This window comes from Sminthopsis crassicaudata, chromosome 5 (assembly GCF_048593235.1).
Source record: "Sminthopsis crassicaudata isolate SCR6 chromosome 5, ASM4859323v1, whole genome shotgun sequence".
Classification (NCBI taxonomy): Eukaryota; Metazoa; Chordata; class Mammalia; order Dasyuromorphia; family Dasyuridae; genus Sminthopsis; species Sminthopsis crassicaudata.
Genome location: NC_133621.1, coordinates 313470210 through 313490382, shown reverse-complemented (window position 1 = coordinate 313490382; position 20173 = coordinate 313470210). Strand labels below are relative to the sequence as shown.

Below are 20173 nucleotides of genomic sequence, written 5' to 3'. Positions count from 1 at the left end.
AATCCTCCCTGAGAAAGAGCCATGCCTTTAAATAGGTTGGAAGAAGAGAGGGGGCAAAGTTAGCCTTAGCACAGGCTGCCCAGGGTAGGCAGACATGTTTCAAGGTTTTAGAAAAAAGGTGCCATCAAAGAGGGATTTACCCAAGTTGGAGAGGATAGCTGTGGTTCTGGACGGGGCACGGGATGTCGGCCCAAGTGTGAGGATATGGCTGAGGTCAGTTACAGACTGGGATGGGCCCTGAATTTTGGAAGGAGAACCATATCTGGTGAGATGATTTAGTGTCCTTGCTGATGCCAGGAGGCACGTTTCTCTCACAAGGGGTACATACCACGAAGCTATTAGCATATTGTATGAGAGTTGCCTATCTAGAGGGGAGGTCACTGGACAGCACTTGGCCAAAAAAAATGGGGACTATCTCTAAAACCCTGGAGAAGAGTGGTCCCCCCATTGGGGGAATACCATTCAAAAGCAAAGAAACTAGCAAATAGATCTCTTCAGGTACAGAGAAGAAAGCATCTTTGAAAAAGCTTTAAAATCCTAGGGCAACACTTGGAAGTAAGTTAAAGGCAGGGGCTAATTTTTTAATAGCTTTTTATTTTCAAAATATAAGCAAAGTTTTCAACATTCACCCTTGGAAAACCTTATGTTCAAAATTTTTCTCCCTCCTTTTCCATCTCTCCCCTCCCCTAGACAATCTAATATGTTAAAAATGTGCCATTCTTCTGTATATATTTCCACAATGATCGTGCTACACAAGAAAAACCAGGTCAAAAGGGGGAAAAATGAGAAAACAAAAAGCAAACAACAAAAAAGTAAAAATATTTTGTGATCCACTTCTGTCGCTGTGGCTCTCTTCAATAATGAGATGATACAAACCAATTCCAATTATTCAGTGATGATGAAAGTCATTTACACCCAAAGAGAGGACTGTGGGAGCTCAGTGTGAACCACAACATAGCATTCTTGCTCTGTTGTTGTTTGCTAGCATGTTGTTTTCTTTCCCAGTTTTTTTTCCTTCTTGATCTGATTTTTCTTATGCAAGATAACTGTATAAATATGTACATATGTAGTGGACTTAACATATATCTTAAGGGGAAGGGGTGGGAGGAAGGAGGGGATAATTTGGAACAGAAGGTTTTGCAAGGGTCAATGTTGAAAAATCACCCATGCATATGTTTTTTGTAAATAAAACTTTTATTAAAAAAAAGATAAAGCCTAGACAAAAACTTCAACAGTAAATAAACTTTTTTTTTTAAGCAGAAGAGAATTTATCTTCTTCTTCAAATACCTCCCTGACTTTCCAGAGTTTGAAATTAATTCCAAAACCATAGTCCCTCACTCACCCTTTGTTCTAATCATCTACACATGAAAGTGGGTGGTTTCTGACTGAAACAGTCTTAGGGAATTGGAATTTATCTCTGTTCATATTCACTCACTGCAGCAAAATAAATCTAATTGCAGAATAGTGTTATGATGTAGAGAACCATATTTAGGCCGCTGTTCTTGATCTTCTAGATTGCATTGGGACCAGGCAATGTTACAAAAGACAATTTTATGGTTTTTCCTCAGATCATGACCTATGAATTTGTTCCAGTTCTCAAGGGAAGTTGGGGGGGAGGGGGAAATGGAGTCTCCTTGTCCTATTTCTGCCTTTAATACCAGGGCTTTGCATGGTGTCTCCCCCTCCATACCTCTGTAAATGATAACTCTATGCAAACTGCATAGAGTACATGAACTTTACTCAGCATCAATTCATAGAAGTCTTTCCAGGATTTTCTGAAATCATCCTGCTCATCATTTCTTATAGTACAGTAGTAGCATTACATTCATGCACCCTAACTTATTCAATCATTCTCCAAATGATGAGTATCCACTCAATTTCCAATCCCTCACCTCCATAAAAAAAGGCTGCTGGAAACATTTTTACACATGTAGGTCCTTTTCTTTCTTTTATGATTTCTTTGGGATCCAGAATCAGTAATGGTATTGCTGCATCTAAGGATATGCAGAATTTTATAGCCCTTTGGGCATAGTTCCAAATTGGCTTCCATAATGGTTGAATCATTTCACAGTTCCATCAACAGTTTTCCCAGTTTTCACACATTCCCTCCAATATTTATCATTTCATTTTTGTTATCTTAGCCAATGTGATATGGGTGAGATGGTACCACAGAGTTTTTATAATTTGCATTTCTCTAATTATTAGTGATTTAGAACATTTTTTTTTTCATATAATTATAGATGACTTTAATTTCTTCATCTGAAAATGGTCTGTTCATATCCTCTGACTTTCTCAGTTGGGGAGTGATTTGTATTTTTATAAATTTGATTCACTGCCCTATACATTTGAAAAATGAGTATCAGTAACACTGCCTGTAAAAATTGTTTCCAGACTTTCTTCTTTCCTTCTGATCTTGGCTGCATTGATTTTGTTTGTGCAAAGTCTTTAATTTAATGTAATCAAAATGATCTATTTTGCATTTTATAATGTTGTTTTTTTCATTTGTACACAAATTCCTCCCCTTTTCAGACATCTGACAGGTAAACTATCCCTTGCCTTCCTAATTGGCTTATAGTATCACTCTTTATATCTAAATCATGTACCCATTTCAACCTTACCTTGATATATGGTGTGAGATGTGGGCCTATGCCTTGTTTCTGCCATACTATTTTCCAGTTTTCTTAGCAATTTTTTGTCAAATTTGTCCCAGAAATTCAAGTAGTATCAAGTATCAAGTAATTATTGACTATTGAATCTTGTGTACCAAACCTATTCCACTAATCCATCACTCTTATTTCTTAGCCGGTACAAAGTGTTTTGATTACTGCAGATTTATAATACAGTTTTAGGTCTGGTATGGTTAAACCAACTTTCTCTGCATTTTTTTTTGCATACATTCTTTTGATATTCTTGATCTACTCTTCCAGATGAATTTCATTATTTTTTCCAGCTCTATAAAATAAGTTTTTGGCAGTTTGGTTTGGTACCAAATAAGTAGATTAATTTAGGTAGAATTATCATTTTCATCATATTAGTGCAGCCTACCCATGAGCAATCGATATTTTTCCAATTATTTAGATCTGACTTTGTATAGAAAGTGTTTTGTAATTGCATTTCTGGGTTTGTCTTGGCATATAGATTCTCAAATATTTTATATTGTCTACAGGCATTTTATTTTTTATTTTTAATTAACTTATTTAATTAATTTTTACAAAAAAATTATGCATAGGTAATTTTCCAGCATCCACAATTGTAAAACCTTTTGTTTCAACTTTTCCCTTCCTTCCCCCTACTCCTTCCCCCAGATGGCAGATTGACCAATACATGTTAAATATGTTAAAGTATAGGTTAAATACAATATACATATACATGTCCAAACAGTTATTTTGCTGTACAAAAAGAATCAGACTTTGAAACAGTGTACAATTAGCCTGTGAAAGAAATAAAAAATGTAGGCAGACAAAAATATAGGGATTGGGAATTCTATGTAGTGGTTCATAGTCAACTCCCAGAATTCTTTCACTGGGTTTACCTGGTTCAATTCATTACTGCTCTGTTGGAATTGATTTGGTTCATCTCATTGTTGGAGAGGGCCTCCTCCATCAGAATTGATCATCATATAATATTGTTGTTGAAGTATATAATGACCTCCTGGTCCTGCTCATTTCACTCAGCAGCAGTTCATATAAGTCTCTCCAGGTCTTTCTGAAATCATCTTGTTGGTCATTTCTTACAGAACAATAATATTCCATAATATCCATATACCACAATTTATTCAACCATTCTCTAATTGATGGGCATCCACTTAATTTCCAGTCTCTGGCCACTACAAAGAGGGCTGCTACAAACATTCTTGCACATACAGGTCCCTTTCCATATTTTAAAATCTCTTTGAGATATAAGCCCAGTAGTAACGCTGCTGGCTCAAAGGGTATGCACAGTTTGATAACTCTTTGAGCATAGTTCCAAATTGCTTTCCAGAATGGTTGCATGTATTCACAATTCCACCAGCAATGTCTACAGGCATTTTAAATGGAATTTCTCTATTTCTTGCTGCTGAGCATTATTGGTAAAATAACAAAATACGAAGAGTTATGTGGGTTTATTTAATATCTTGCAACTTTACTAAAATTAACAGTTTAAAATTAATTCTCTAGGATTCTCTAAGCATACCATCACATCATCTGCAAAAAGTGAGTTTTGTTTTCTCATTGCCTTGTCTAATTCCTTCAATTTATTTTTCTTCTCTTATTGCTAAAGGTAAAATTTTTAGGACAATGTTTAGTAATAGTGGTGATAAAGGACAAACTTATTTCTCTCCAATGTCATCATGATTGCCTCTTGTCTATCCCCATTGTGTATAATGCTTACTGATGCTGCTTGTCCATTTATTCCTGTGCGCTCTAGCATTTTCAATAGAAAGGGATGCTATATTTTGTCAATCGTGATTTCTCTTAGTTTTAATATGGTCAATTATGCTGATTTTCCTGGTAGTGAGTGAACCAGTCTTGCATTCCTGATAGAAATCCCACTTGGTCATAGACTACTATTTTGATAATAAATTGCTGCAATCTCTTTGCTAATACTTTAAGATTTTTGCATCAATATTTATTAGTGAAGTTGGTCTATAATTTTCTTTCTCTCTTTTGGCTTTTCTTGGTTTAGGTGTCATGCCATATTTGTGTCATAAAATGAATTTGGCAGTATTTCTTCACCTATTTCCCCAAATAGTTTATATAGTACTGTAATTAATTGTTCTTTAAATATTTGGTAGGATTCACTACCATCACTAAATTAATCTAGCCCTGGAGATTTTTAAAAAAGAAATTCAATGATGGCTTATTCAATTTCTTTTTCTAAAATAAGATTGTTTTATTTCCTCTTCTGTTAAAATATGGGCAATTTATATTTTGGTAAATATTCATCCATTTCAAATACATTCAGATTTATTGGCATACTGTTGGACAAAACAGCTCCTACCTGTTTAATTTAATTTCCTCTTGGTGATAAGTTTACCCTTTTCACTTTTGATACTAGTAATTTGATTTTCTTCTTTTCTTTTTCTAATCAAATTAACCAAAAGTTCTCTGTTTTATTGCTTAAAAAAAAAACAACTCTAATTTATTACTTCAATGGTTTTCTTACTTTCATTTTTATTAATCTCTTCTTTGATTTTCAGAATTGTTAATTTGGTATTTAATTGGGGATTTAAAATTTGTTCCTTTTTAAAGCTTTGTAGTTACATTCCCAATCCATTATTCTTCTCTTTATTTTATTCATGTTATCATTTAGAGTTGTAAAATTTCTCCTAGCAACCACTTTAAATGCATCCCATAAGTTTTGGTTTGTTATCTCATTATTGTATTGATTGTTTCTATGATTTGTTGTTTGGCTCACTCATTCTTTTTATTTTCAAAATATATGCATGGAAAATTTTTCAGTATTGACCCTGGCAAACCTTGTGTTCTAGTTTCCCCCTCTTCCCCTAATTCCCTACCCTAGATCCAATATATGTTAAACATGGTAAAAAATATATGTTAATTCCAATATATGCATACATATTTATACAATTATCTTGTTGCACAACAAAAATCAGATCAAAAAAAAGGAAAAAATGAGAAAGAAAATAAAATGCAAGCAACCAACAAGAAAAAGAGTGCTATATTGTGATCCACACTCAGTTCCCACAATCCTCTCTTTGGGTGTAGATGGCTCTTTTTATCACAAGATGTTTGGAACTGGCCTGAATTATCTCATTGTTGAAAAGAAACACGTCCATCAGAATTGACCATCATATAATCTTGTTGCCATGTACAGTGGTTTCATGCTTCTGCTCATTTCACTTAGCATCAGTTCATGTAAGTCTCTCCAGGCCTCTCTGAAATCATCCTGCTGATCATTTCTTATAGAACAATAATATTTCATAACATTCATATACCATATATAAAACTGCTTATGCTTTTTGTGGATTTATTTTGTATCTTGAAATTTTGCCAAAGTTGTGAATTGTTTCTAGTAGTTTTTTAATTGATTCTCTAAGATTCTCTAAGAATGCCATCATATCATCTGCAAAGAGTGATAATTTGGTTTTGTCATTACATACTCTCATTCCTTTAATCTCTTTTTCTTCTCTTATTGCCAAAGCTAACATTTCTAATATAATATTGAATGATAATGGTGATAGTGGGCAACCTTGTTTCACCCCTGATGTTATTGGGAATGGTTCTACTTTGTCCCCATTACATATGATGTTTGCTGATGGCTTTAAATAGATGCTACTGATCACTTTAAGGAAAACTCTATTCTTATATTGTCTAGTGTTTTTAATGTTCATGGCAGCCCTTTTTGTGGTGACAAGAAACTGGAAACTGAGTGGATGCGCATCCGTTGAAAAATGGCGAACAAGTAATGATATATGACTGTTATGGAGATCATTGTACAGTGCAACAGCAATATTATACAAGGATTAATTCTGATGGACATGATTCTTTCCAACAATGAGATGATTGGGGCCAGTTCCAATGATCTTGTGATGAAGAGAGCCATCTACAACCAAAGAAAGGATTGTGGGAACTGAATGGGATCATAACATAACATTCTCACTCTTTTTGTTGTTTGCTTGCATTTTGTTTTCTTATTCATTTTTTTTCTTTTTTTGATCTGATTTTTCTTATGCAACAAAATAATTGTATAAATGTTTACTTATATTAGATTTAAAAAATCTTATAATCTAAAAAACTCATTTATATGCCATAATTTATTCAGCCATCTTCCAACTGATGGCCATGCACTCAGTTTTCAGTTTCTTGCTGCTACAAAAAGGGCTGCCACAAAAATTTTTGCAAATGTGTGTCCCTTTCCCCCCTTTAAGATCTCTTGGGGTATAAACTCAATAGAAACATTGCTGGATCAAAGGATATGCTCAGTTTGATAGCCCTTTGGGCATAGTTCCAAATTGCTCTCCAGAATGGTTGGATCATTTCACAACTCCACCAACAATGTATTAGTGTTCCAGTTTTCCCACATCCCCTCCAATATTTGTTATTTTCTCTTCTTGTCATCTTACTCAATCTGAGAGGTGTGTAAGTTTAACCTCAGAATTATTTTCACTTGTATTTCTCTGAGCAAAAATGATTTAGAACACCTTTTCACATGACTACAGATAGTTTCAATTTCTTCATCTGAAAATGATGTGTTCATATCCTTTGACTATCAAATGAAGAATGACTTGAATTCTTTTAAATTTGAATCAATTCTTTAGATATTTTAAAATTGAGGCATTTATCAGAACCTTTGAATAGAAAAATGTTTTCCTGGTTTGTTTCTCTTCTAATCTTGTCTGCATTAGTTTGTACAAAACCTTTTTAACTTAATATAATCAAAATCATCTATTTTGTGTTCAGTAATGTACACCAGTTATTCTTAGGCCACAAATCCCTTCCTTCTCTAGAGTTCTGAGAAAAAAAAAACTGTCCTCTGTTTTTCTAATTTGCTTATAATATCACTCTTTATGTTTAAATAGTGAACCGATTTCGACCTTATCTTGTTATATGATGTTAGGTGTCGGTCAATGTTTAGCTTCTGCTATACTAGTTTCCAATTTTCCCAGCAGTTTTTGTCAAATAATGAGTTCTTATCCCCAAAGCTGAGGTCTTTGGGTTTGCCAAACACTAAATTACTATAGGCATTGACTATTTTGTCCTGTGAACCTAACCTATTGCACTGATTTCTCCAGTATGACTGCTCTAGACTTGCATGATGTATTGAAAAATCAGAAAGATGGCATGACGTCTCACATGTTGGAGTCTCAGTGAAATGGTTGGTTGTTGTCTTTCATTCTCGAGGGATACCTTTATGTCAGAATCAAGTTAGTGTGTCTGACTGGCTGATCCCACCAATATGAGCTGAAAATGATCTGCCACAGATAGGACACAAATAGTCCCTAGGAACTTTTAGGGGGGATTCTCTAACTTTCAGAAAAAAGAAAGTAGATCAGAACATACTCTTTGTGTAAAAATCTTTTCATGTCAACTTTATTCTTCATTGCTTTCACCTTTTTTTCTACAGAGCTTATGATTTGTACAAGCATATATATCAATATTTACAAATATGAGTGAGTTCATTTATTCTGACCATCTTTGCGTGCACCAAACATTTCTTTACCAAATTTATTTCTGTTTTTCCGGAACCACTTTTGAATCTATAGGAAAGAAATGAAAAATGGGAATTAAGTTAACACATGAATTCTTCCACTATTATCATCATTAACCGAAGAAAGTTTTCAGCTTTCAGAAACTACCATAATTCAAATCATTGAATGATTTCAATTTAATTTCAGCATCAAATTTTATGTTTAGATATCAAGGATCTAAATTGTTTGCCAAACTTAAAACAGTCTAATACCAGCCCCTTTCCCATTTTCCATATAAACTCTCAGAAATGCTTTCCATGGGCCCAGCCAAGCTTAGTTCCACAAAATATCTTTAGTTTTTTGGAAAGGCATATCTGTTCACCATATCCTCCCCCTTTTCCATCCCTTGAATCGACAAACATTAACAAAAGTGCAACAGAAATCTTTGGATTTCTGCCATTCAATCATTTCATACATTTATATATCTGGAGGCTGAAAAACCAAAGCAAACATTCTGAACAACAGTCCATAGTCCCTAGGGGCAGGGGGAAGCATAACATTTTAAATCAAAAAGGGAAGGAAAGGGGTTGGGGGATTTTTAGTGGTCTTTCTGCCTGGAATGAGTTTAAGCAACAGAAGTTTCTCCCAAGATTTCACAAAAGACTTTCCCACTAGTGGTGACTTATACTGTCTACTCTCCATGGCTCTAAACTTCCATTCTTTGATCTTTTTTTAAAAAATATATATATTTACTTTAATGAATCATGTTGGGAGATAAAAATCAGAGCAAAAGGGAAAAGCCATGGGAGAAAACAAAAAAACCAAAACCAGAAAAGAGAAGTAAACAGAGCAAATGTTGATTGACATCCAATCTCTATTGTTGTTTTTTTTTTTTTTTTTTTTTTTTTTTCTGGATTCAGATAGCATTTTATGTCTAAAGCCTGTTGGGATTACTTTGAATCTCTGAACCACTGAAAATCATGTTTTGCTCATACAAAGTTCATTTTTCCTAACTTCTTTGCCCACACTTCTCATAAAAGGATCAGTCTATTTTTTCAAAAGAGCTTACAGTCTAAAGGGGGTGTATGGGGAAATGATGGCTAGAGAAGGTTGTTTTGGCCTAGGAAGACAGAGCCACATAGCAACTGATAACTCCCCTTCCAAGGAAGGTGGTGCTGATAGTTGTTCTCACAGCATAACCAATCTGTTGTGTGGGAAGTAATGACTGATTTTTCTCACCTGTGCATAGGTTAAGTCGAACTCAAAGGAGAGTGCCTTGATATCTCTTCGCTTGACACGGTTCTTCAACTTAAATTGAGCCCAAAGACAGTCTAGGAGGGGTTTGCTGACCTGAAATTTCTTCAAGTCTCTTTTTTCTTCATCCCATTCCCGCTTTCTCTTTGTACTGCAGTCATTCTCAGCCTTTTCAGGTGTGGGTGTGCCATCTCTGGTGAGTTGCATGTCTTGTTGCTCTGGTATGCAGCAGTCTGCAAGGGAAGTCAATGCAAAGAAGATTGAGTAGAAATTCAGCAAGGTTAGGTAGAGAAGAAATATTGCAAGCGAAGACAGGTATAAATGACATCAAAAAAGCCAATGCTTACCTGCACTTTTTGATTTCACAAAAGCCTCTGAAATCTTCAGGGTAGGGTTCATAACCTGGTCCTCCTGATTTGTGTCCTGCATTACTCTTCTTGCTCCTTAAGGAATTTTGGGTGGCTCTCTGGTCTTAGGAATCACGTGTCCTAGTAGGATCTGTGCAAGATTTTTTACATGGAAAAACAATCAGGTATGGTTCACTGTTCTGAAACCATCCCAAACCCAACATCCTTTCATTCCTGGGCTTCTGCCTCCCTCCTTAACCTAGAAGACTGGAAAAACAGTAGCAGAAAAATAGGTCTAATACTCAGCTTTGGAAGTCCTATTAATTGAATTACAAATCCCATTTCTTCTCTAAGGTGCATCCAAGCAAAATGTGGTCAAGATCTAATAGCCAAGTCCTCCATAGATCTGGCTCTGAAACCTGTCTCTATCCTCTGCTGTGCTCCACACTTGGAGAGCTTGACCTCTTTATAGCCTCTTAACAGTGTTAATAATGGAAAGAAAGATTCAAACTGCTTTCATCCAGTAGAAATGCCTCCTGCTTCCCATCTTGATTCACTTAGGTCAAATAACTCCCTCTCTAAGGATTCATCTTCCCATAGACTCTCTATGCCAGATCTACTACCATACCTATTTCGTTTTTTGGACTGGGGAACTTTAAAAGAGGCTTCTTTCCTTTATGTCTCAACTTGTCTATTTTGAATCTTCTCTCTAGTTAACAACTCAAAGTAACCATCCCTTTTGAAAACTGCCTTTAGGCGAAGTTTCATGTCTTGTTCTGGAGCACTTGGAGAGAATTTGAAATTACCTAGGGAGACCTTTGGTGGTTTCTATGAGAATCCCCTCCTTCTATGATTTTCTGGGTTGCAAATAGGTGATGCTCAAAATCCCAGTCCTAGAATGCCAATTGAATCCCCTTAATCTCCTTTAAATTTTGAGTCAGACTTACCTTTCTGGGGAGTTTGGTTCTGCTTCTTGGATTGAAAAGCTTCTAAATGTTCTGATCTCCTGTGGTTAGAGTAGTTGTATTGAGGGAGACCAAGCAAGAGAATTATATATAGCCCCCTCTGCAGGGGGTGGGACTAAATGTCTAGGGACTGAATTCACACCTTTCAATAGAGGATTCTTGCTTAATGTTCTAGGTTTTAACAGCAATTAAACATGTCAATCCAGGGAGTTTTCCCATAGACAAAAAAGTAGGTATTTACATTTGGAGAAAACCAAGAATAAGAGTAAATCATGTTGCATATATTGTGCCTAGGATATACTATAAGATATTTAATATGTATGGAAATGCCTGCCATCTGGGGGAGGGGGTGGAGGGAGGGAGGGGAAAAATTTGGAACAGAAGGGAGTACAAGGGATAATGTTGTAAAAATGTTTTTACCTATGCATATGTACTGCCAAAGAAAATGTTATAATTATAAAAATTAATAAAAAACAAAATAAAAAATTTTTAAAAAAGAGTAAATCATGTTGTCAGAACCAGGAGAATATATAACTTGTATAGCTTGTCACCACCTGTCTTGGGAGGTGTATACATAGGTTCTAACTGTTAACACCAGGAGTTCACACATTCCTAGCTGAGGAATTTATGTTTGTCCTTCCAATTTCTAATGTTGTCAAATATTCTTTAGGAATAAAAGATGTTCAGCTACTTTTCAGAAGCATAGAATGTCTGAGATGGAAGAGACCGCTGGGGCTGCCCTGTGCAATTAGTGCCCGGAAATGAAGCTGCCACCACTACATATCTCTCAAGTGGTTCTCTAGCCTTTGTCAAACTCCAGGGAGGGAACCCACAGCCTACTTTCTTTTTAAAAAATACTATTTTTTTATTTTTCAAAATACAGGCAAGCATAGTTTTCAACATTCACTCTTGTAAAACCTTGTAAAACACTTACACAGCCCACCATGTTGGTCTTCTGATATATTATACCCATGATTATTTCTGTGTCTGATATCAGCTCTTGATGTCTCCACTGTTTTTACCTGTCAGTGTCCTGGAAGGACTCAGTTCTTTTATTACTTCAGGGACTGAGTTTTGGGGATCAAAATGAAAAGTGTGAGACCAGAGAAGGGAATGAATAAGAAGTGTGGGATGTTTTATATCACTATTGAGTAGAGTTGTGACCTGGCTTTTAGCAGGAAGATTGTAGATAGTTAGTCCTCTTTTTTCAGTTCATAGCACTCCATAGTTGAGAAGGGCCAAATCATTCACTCAAGTCCTCTGAAGAGGAAGGGCATCCATGCTTGAAAGAGCCATATGATGGTATAGAGCCCATTTGGACACTATTTACTACATTTTTGTACATGTGGGTGAGTTTTCCTTCTTTGGGATACAGACCCAGGTCATTGCTGGATCAGAAAATATGCACTTTTTTTATTTTTAATAGCCTTTTAAGGGTGTAGTTCCTAACTGCTCTCCAGAGTGGTTGGATCACTTCACAACTCAACTAACAATGTATTAGTGTACCAGTTTTCCCACATCCCCTCCAACATTTATCATTTTCTTTTCTTTTCATCTTAGCCAATCTGAGAGGTGTGTAATGGTACCTTAGAGGTGTCTTAATTTGCATTTCTCTGATTACTAAAATATTAGTTTAAAAAGAGATAAATTTGTAACTATCAAGAGGCAAGCCAGGTAATATTGAGACCAAAAGCCACACTGCAGAGGGTTTTCAAATCAACTGAGAGGAAAAGAGGTGGAAGCACTGATTAGATGCCTTTTATAAGTTCAGCTAAGAAGAGGCAGTGAAATTTCAGATTATATTAGGGTGGATGATAAGGTCTCATGTAGAGATTTTTTGTTTGTGTTTAGGATGTGGAAGATGAGAGTTTTTATAGGAGGCAGGGATAGAGCCAGCACTGGAGAGATGGAAAATTAGAGTGAGGATGACAGAGGAATATCCTTCTGAAAAAGGGAAGGGATGGTATGGAGAATCCACATACAGCTTGGCCAACAGAGGGCAGCAACTTCCTGACGAGAGATTAAGGGGAAGCTAAAAGATGGGAGGGAGATCTTTGAATGATGTGAGATAAGGAGCAGGAAAAAAGGGGGAGGGTTTTTTTTTTGTTGTTGTTGTTGTTGTTTGTTGTTGTTGTTGTTGTTTTTAATGATCTCATTTGAGGAAAAAGTTTGAAAAACCTTTTTCAGTTATTTAAGAGTTCATGAATATGGAAGCAGACTACTTGTATGTATGGGGAAACCTAGGGTTTGAAGACCATCTATCTCAGTTCTGGTGGAATGGAGGAGTAGGTAACAAGAAAGTGAAGGTATTCAAAAGAATCACCATATTTGGAGAATCTCCTCATCATATAAATACCAGAAGACGATTCAGGGAAGATGGCAGGAAAGAAGAGGTCAGAAACTTTCAGCCCTCCAAATTTTCACCTTAAAAAGGACAGACCATTACCTCAGAGCAGCAGAATTTAAACATGGAATAAATCTGTTGTCCTCCTAAGACAATTTGAGAAGACTCTAGAAAAGACACAACCTCCACAGGTGAAGGTTTGCCCCTGAGTGAAGTGCAAACACCTGCAAGCAAACTGCAGAATCTACCAACACCAAATCCTGGGGGCATTTGGGTTGAGAAGCAGCCTCAGCCTTAGAAACTTTCCTTTTGCAGTGAGTGGAGGGATCTGATGGTTCAGAAGGAGTAAACTGAAGGACTTTCCTTTTCTGAGGGATGCCAATGACTGCCATGCTGAGCGGATGCATCCCAACCTGTGGCTGCAGGGAGAAGAAGCCAGCACACACCTGGTGAGTGCAGTGGCAAGGGGCAATCTTCCTTTTAGCAGGAAGATTGTAGATAGCCCTCTTTTTTCAGTTCATAGCACTCCATAGTTGAGAAGGGCCAAATCATTCACTCAGGTCCTCTGAAAGAGGAAGGGCATCCATGTTTGAAAGAGTCATATGATGGTATAGAGCCCATTTGGACACTATTTACTACATTTTTGTACATGTGGGTGAGTTTTCCTTCTTTGGGATATAGACCCAGGTTATTGCTGGATCAGAAAATATGCACTTTTTTATTTTTTTTATTTTTTTAAATAGCCTTTTAAGGGTGTAGTTCCTAACTGCTCTCCAGAGTGGTTGGATCACTTCACAACTCAACCAACAGTGTATTAGTGTCCACTTTTCCCACACCCCCTCCAACATTTGTCATTTTCTTTTCTTTTCATCTTAGCCAATCTGAGAGGTGTGTAGTTGTACCTTAATTTGCATTTCTCTGATTCCTAATGATTTAGAACACCTTTTCATATGACTACAAATAGTTTCAATTTCTTCATTTGAAAATTGTATGTTTATGTCCTTTGACTATCAAATGGAGAATGGCTTGAATTCTTTTAAATTGGAGTCAATTCTAAGTATATTTTAGAATTGAGGCCTTTTATCAAAACCTTTGAAAAGAAAAATGTTTTCTCAATTTGTTTCTCTTCTAATCTTGTCTGCATTAGTTTTGTTTGTATAAAAACTTTTTAACTTAATATAATCAAAATCATGTATTTTGTGTTCAGTAATGCATTCCAGTTATTCTTGGGCCACAAATTCCTTCCTTCTCCACAGATCTGAGCAATCAACTATCCTTTGTTCTTCTAATTTCCTTTTAATTTCACTCTTCTTGTCTCAATAGTGAACCCATTTTGACCTTATCTTGGTATATGATGTTAGATGTGGGTTAATGCCCAGCTTCTGTTATACTAGTTTCCATTTTTCCCAGCAGTTTTCGTCCAATAATGAGTTCTTATTCTCCAAAGCTGGGGTCTTTGGGTTTGTCAAACACTAGATTATCATAGTTATTGACTAATTTGTCCTGTGAACCTAAACTATTGCACTGATTGACTGCTCTATTTCTTGGCCACTACCAAATGGTTTTGATGGCCACAGCTTTATAATCCAGTTTTAGGTCTGTCACAACTAGTCCATCTTCATTGGCATTAAAAAAAAATAAATAATTCCCTTGAAATTCTTGATTTTTTTTTGTTCTTCTAGATGAATTTTGTTATTTTTTTTAGACTTTTAAAATAATTTCTTTGGAGTTTGATCGGTATGGTATCAAATGAGTAGATTAATTTAGATAATATTGTCATTTTTATATCATTTTCTCAGCCTACTCATGAGCACTTGATATTTTCTCAACTTATTAAATCTGACTTTGTTTAGAAAGTGTTTTGTAGTTGTTTTTATATTTCCTGACTTTCCCTTTGCATATAGATTCCCAAATATTTTATACTATTGACAGTTATTTTGAATGGGATTTCTCTTTTATTATTAAAGCTTTTTATTTACAAAACATATGAATGGGTAATTTTTTCAACATTTGTTAGGATTACTAGGTGAGAACTCAGGTTGTCTGGACAGTGACAAGGTGAGAATTCAGGTTGTCTGGACAATTACAAGGTGAGAACTCAGGTTGACTTGACAGTTCTCTGGCTCAGACCTGTAAAGGGAGTTTCCACCTTAGGAATCCTAGAAGGAGCAAGCTCATCGGTTGAAGTGGTTCTTCTCAGAAGCCCTTGCATTATCCCATGCCCATTCTCTGGGAGGATAAAAAGAGGCAACATTGAGCTTGGAAAGCAGTCTGGACTGGGGAAGGACAAGAACATTGACCCTTGCAAAACCTTTTTTCCAAATTTTCCCCTCCCTTCCCCTACTTGGCAGGTAGTGCAATACATGTTAAGTATGTTAAAGTACTTGTTAAATCCCATATATGTATACATAGTTTCACTTGCTGCACAAATTATCTTGCTGCACATGAAAAATCGGATTAATAAGGAAGAAAAAGAAAAACTGAGAAAGAAAAACAAAATAACTACAGAGAGAGGGAGAATGCTATGTTGTGGTCCCACACTCTGTTCTCATGGTTCTCTCTCTGGATATAGATGACTCTCTTTATCACTGAACATGTGGAATTGGTTTGAATTATCTCATTGTTGAAGAGAGCCATTGTGGTATAGTCTTGTTGTTGCCTTTATATATGATAATCTCTTGATTCTGCTCTTTTCACTTAGCATCATTTTATGTAGGTGTCTTCCAGCTTCTCCAAACCTCTCGGAAATCATCCTGCTGGTTGTTTCTTAAAGAACAATAATATGAATTTTCTCTTTGTATCTCTTGCTGACTTTGTTGGTAATGTAGAAAAATATATAATATCTAAAAATGCTGAAGATTTATGTGGATTTATTTTGTATCCTGCAGCTTTGCTAAAATTGTGGATTATTTCTGTAGTTTTTTTTAGTTGATTCTCTAGTGTTCTTTAAGAATACAGGCAGATCATCTGTAAAGAGTGATAATTTGGTTTCCTCATTACATACTCAAATTCCATTAATCTCTTCTACTTCTCTTGTAGTCCTCTAATACATATTGAATAGTAATGGTAATAGTGAGAAACCTTATTTGATTCCGGATTTTATTGGGAATGGTTCTCGTTTGTCACCATTACCTATGATGCTCCTTCCAGTTGTTCTTTCCTTCCTTCCTCTCTTATTTATTCTTCCCTGCCTCCCTTCCTCCATGCTCCTTTTCTTCTTTTTTTCCTTCTTCCTCCCTTTCTTTTTTTCTTTCTTCCTTATGTTGTGATATTCCTTGGAGTTTTCATTTTGGGGTCTCTTTCAGGAGGTGATCGGTGAATTCTTTCAATGGCTGTTTTAACTTGTGGTTCTAAGGCATTAGGAGAGTTTTCCTTGGTGATTTCCTGAAAGATAATGCCTAGCCTCTTTTTTTCATGATGGCTTTCAGGAAGTCCAGTAATTCTTAAATTGCCTCTTCTCTGCCTATTTTCCAGGTCAGTTTTTCCAGTGAAGTGTTTTACATTTTCGTCTATTTTTTTCATTTTTGGGGGGTTTTGTTTGATTGATTATTGATGTCTCATTGATTATAATCTTGTCATCTCTGAGACTCTTTTTTTTTTTCTCCACTAAGTGGGGCCAAGGATATGTGCAGTACTTCACAGGATTGCCAAATTATATTAAACAGACTTTAAATGCTCTTATACTTATGGCATATTGCCTGGCACCTTATTTAGATCAAATAGGAGAATGTAGACCTCAAAAGCTCCCTAAACATGAGCTTTATTAGGCTCATGGAAGGGCAGTCCATCTTAGGAAGTGCCCCATTTGGGTCCATTGATAGGCTTGAATTATAAGGCTCGTCCAAGAATTTAGCCCTAGTTCTAAGTGACAATTTCTCCTCTATGGTGTTGACAGTTTAGGTCAGTGACCAGAAATTAACTGTGCTTCTGGGTAATTAGTCAATTTCCTAAGCACTAGTTGGTTACATGTCAGATACTATGTGAGGTGCTGATGAAACAAAGTTACAAATGACTCTGGGCTATTCAATGGAAACAAAATGAAACAAAATGGAAACAAAGTGAACCAGTCACTCCTCTCCTTCCTGCCACGCCTTCTGAACCTCTTCCTCTCTTAATAATGTCAAGGAGAAAACACAGCAAAAGAAGTAACCTTTTTGTTTGCTGTTGGCAACATTGGCAACATTTGGCAACAGAGTCCCTGTGGGGATTAGACTCCCCTTGTAACCCAGCTGTGAATTGGCAGTCATCTTTTGTGTGAGTGGATGGGGTGTGTGGGGAGCACTGGCACTTCTGGGGGGAGGCCTGCTCCTCTGCCTTTGGTGTGTACCTGTTCTCCTGCTCTCACCTGTGGCTCCAAGAAGCTGTAGCATGCCCGGCGGGTCATACCTCCTAAAACTGTATCTGCCATCCACCTAAACCAGGATGAGGGTAGCCAAGGGTCCTCCAACCATCTGGTGAGCTGGAGGGAGAGTATCCATCCCAAGTCCATGAAAGCTTCCCCAGACAGAATGGGAAGATGAGAATGGCTAGGAAGGCAAAAGAAGCAGGGGCTGTGGAGCACTGACAGTTTGGTCAGTCACTAAACATGCCCAGGTCATTCACTGCCTCCTGAATCTTCTCAGGAGTCCCTGTATCATGAATGATTCAGGAGGAGAGAGTAAGGCTGTTGATTTTATGCAAATTCAAATAATGTTTGAGTCAAGACCAACCATGTTATTTGGTTCTTTTTGAAAATAAAGGACAAACAATAACAGATCAGAATTTTTAAGTCTTTCAGATTTGATAATCTTTACAATGTTGATGATATAAATTATTCTATTTTTGCCCATTTCCTTCTTCCTTCATATATGTCTTTGAAGGTCTCTTTCAAACCATCTCTTCATTTATTATATCACAATATTCCATTAAATTCCTATACCTTCATTTATTCAGCTATTTCTCAAATGAGGGGTTAATCCATTAGTTTCCAATATTCTGCATTACAAAAGGAATTGTATATGATCTTGTATATGTAGGATTTTTCCCTCTTTGATCATCTTGGGGTATGAGTCAAAGGTTATGTACAGTTTAGTAACTTTGGGGGGAATAATTCCAAAATATTTACAAAAATTCATGGACCATTTCATAACGACACCAACAGTGGATGAATATGCTTATTTTTGACAGTCCTTCCAGCATTTGTTATTTTCTTTTGTTATTGACTTAACCAATTTAATAGATATGTTGTAGAATCACAGAGTTACTTAAATGGTCTGTCTTCATCAGGATTTGAGGGGATATGGTGATCAAAATGAGGGTAGTGGTTTTACTTGCTTAGCACATGTTCTCTCTTGTCTTTCTCTTGGGCCTTATAGCTTCAGATTGGCTGGCTCACCTGCCCTATAAAACACCTTTGCTTCTCATTTGGTTGAGATGGCTGGCTTCTCTAGAGAAACTGTCCTGTTTCTTCATTAGTTTATGAGTTGTCCCATTGTTTCTCTACATTTATTATATTTATTTTTTCTATTAACACAGTAATCTTACACAAACATTCATAACTTTGAGAACTTTAATAGCTTTTACATCATGCCATAGCAGCAACAAGATTTTGTTCATTACAATTGCTTTTGTTATTTCAAGACAGTAATTTGTGTCCTCTCTTCTGGCTTTGCTTTATTTCCATTTTGTATTATGCCATAATATTCTATCCAGATTTCTTTACATTCTTCATACTTCTCTAAAATTATTTTATAAATAAATCCCTTAAGTGCAGATCCAACCCTGTGAGCCTCCCTCTCTCCCCTCAATCAGTAAACTCCAGTGGGTCCTTATTACTTCCATTATCAAATATAGAGTCTTCTATTTGGCATCCTAAGCCTTTTATAACCCAGGCCCCTCACACCTTTCCAGTGCTTTTAAACTTTCTCCTGACTATAACTTTTCTCCCTTTCATTGGCCCTGACCTCTTACTGTACCTGTTCCACCAACAAGATCCTCCACCTCCCAGCTCTGGACATTCTCTTTAACTGTCCTCCATGTTTCTCCTTTCTTCTCTGTGCCCTCTGGCTCTTCCAGATTTCTTTAAAACACAACTAATATCCTATTTTCTACAGAAAGCTTTTCTTAATCCCTCTTAATTCTACCATATATCTGGTGATTAGTTCTTATTTATTTTATCTGGTTTGTATATATTTTTTTTGTCCACTTCCCAAGTAGCCTTTAAGCTTCTTGAGGACAGGGACTGTCTTTTGCCTCTTTTTGTCTCTTTAGAGTACTTAGTGCAGTGCATGGTACATGGTTGGTTGGATGGTTGTAGTCCTTTGCTCTCAAATGGTATCACTGTTAAGAGTTGAGTTACAGTGTGTCTGATTGTGCTTAATCAGACCAACATGAGTTCAGAATGCTCTGTCACAGGTCACAAATAGTCCCTATGAACATTTGGGATGGCTTTTCTAAGTCTGTGCAATTTGCATTTCTTCTGGGCTAATTCAATTCTGCTCTGTTCATATGGCTCATAGAGCACAGCATCTTCTCTGATGAGGGCACACCATGCTGGGTGTCTTGTGCCAGTGTCTCCCATGTCGTATAATCTAATTTCAAATTCTTAAGAGAACCTTTGAAAGTATCCTTGTATCATTTTTTTCTAACTACCTTGTGAGCCCTTGCCCTGTGTGACTTCTCCATAAAATCATCTTTTTGGCAAATATACATTTGGTATTCAAACAGTGTGGCCAGCCCAACGGAGTTGTGCTCACTGCAGTAGAGTTGGAATTCTTGGTAACTGAGTTTGAGAAAGGACCTCAATGTCTCACTTTTTTATCCTGCCAGCTGATCTTTAGAATGCTCCTAAAACAATTCAAATGGAAGTAATTCAATTTCCTGGCATGTGTTGGTATACTGTCCAGGTTTTATAAGCATATGACAGTGAAGTCAGTACAAAAGCTCTGTAGACCTTCAGTTTGGGTAATCGGTCATCTTTCCTCTCCCACACTTTTCTTCAGAACTCCCAAATGCTGAGCTAGCTTTGGCAATGGTTATGTCAATCTCATTATCAATGTGGACATTCCTGGATGGTACAGTGCCAAGGTAAAAGAATTTATAGCATTCAAAGCTTCATTTGCTGTAATTGATAGTTTCACATAAAGATAGTGT

General features: G+C 36.4%; 1 protein-coding gene across 2 annotated transcripts; it reads right to left on the bottom strand.

The window, feature by feature from the left end:
* Window positions 1–8032: 8032 nt before the first annotated feature.
* NANOGNB (NANOG neighbor homeobox) lies at window positions 8033–10747 on the bottom strand. 2 transcript variants are annotated; one of them, XM_074268171.1, is made up of 4 exons: window positions 10681–10747; window positions 9734–9884; window positions 9372–9619; window positions 8033–8201 (listed from the first exon to the last, which is right to left on the bottom strand). In XM_074268171.1, the coding sequence occupies exons 2-4, from the start codon at window positions 9813–9815 to the stop codon at window positions 8121–8123; spliced, it is 411 nt and encodes a 136-aa protein (XP_074124272.1). In that variant the 5' UTR covers window positions 9816–9884; window positions 10681–10747; the 3' UTR covers window positions 8033–8120. The 2 variants fall into 2 exon arrangements, with proteins under 2 accessions (XP_074124272.1, XP_074124274.1); XM_074268173.1 differs by having other exon boundaries at window positions 9483–9619.
* Window positions 10748–20173: the final 9426 nt, after the last annotated feature.

Bases quoted from the DNA above. Each gene is read 5' to 3' on its own strand.
- NANOGNB (XM_074268171.1), bottom strand. From the start codon at position 9,815: ATGCAGGACACAAATCAGGAGGACCAGGTTATGAACCCTACCCTGAAG. The intron at 9,620-9,733 runs GTAAGCATTGGC...CTTCCCTTGCAG, and splicing joins TGTGAAATCAAAAAGTGCAG to ACTGCTGCATACCAGAGCAA. The intron at 8,202-9,371 runs GTGAGAAAAATC...TCTTTCCTATAG, and splicing joins TCGACTTAACCTATGCACAG to ATTCAAAAGTGGTTCCGGAA.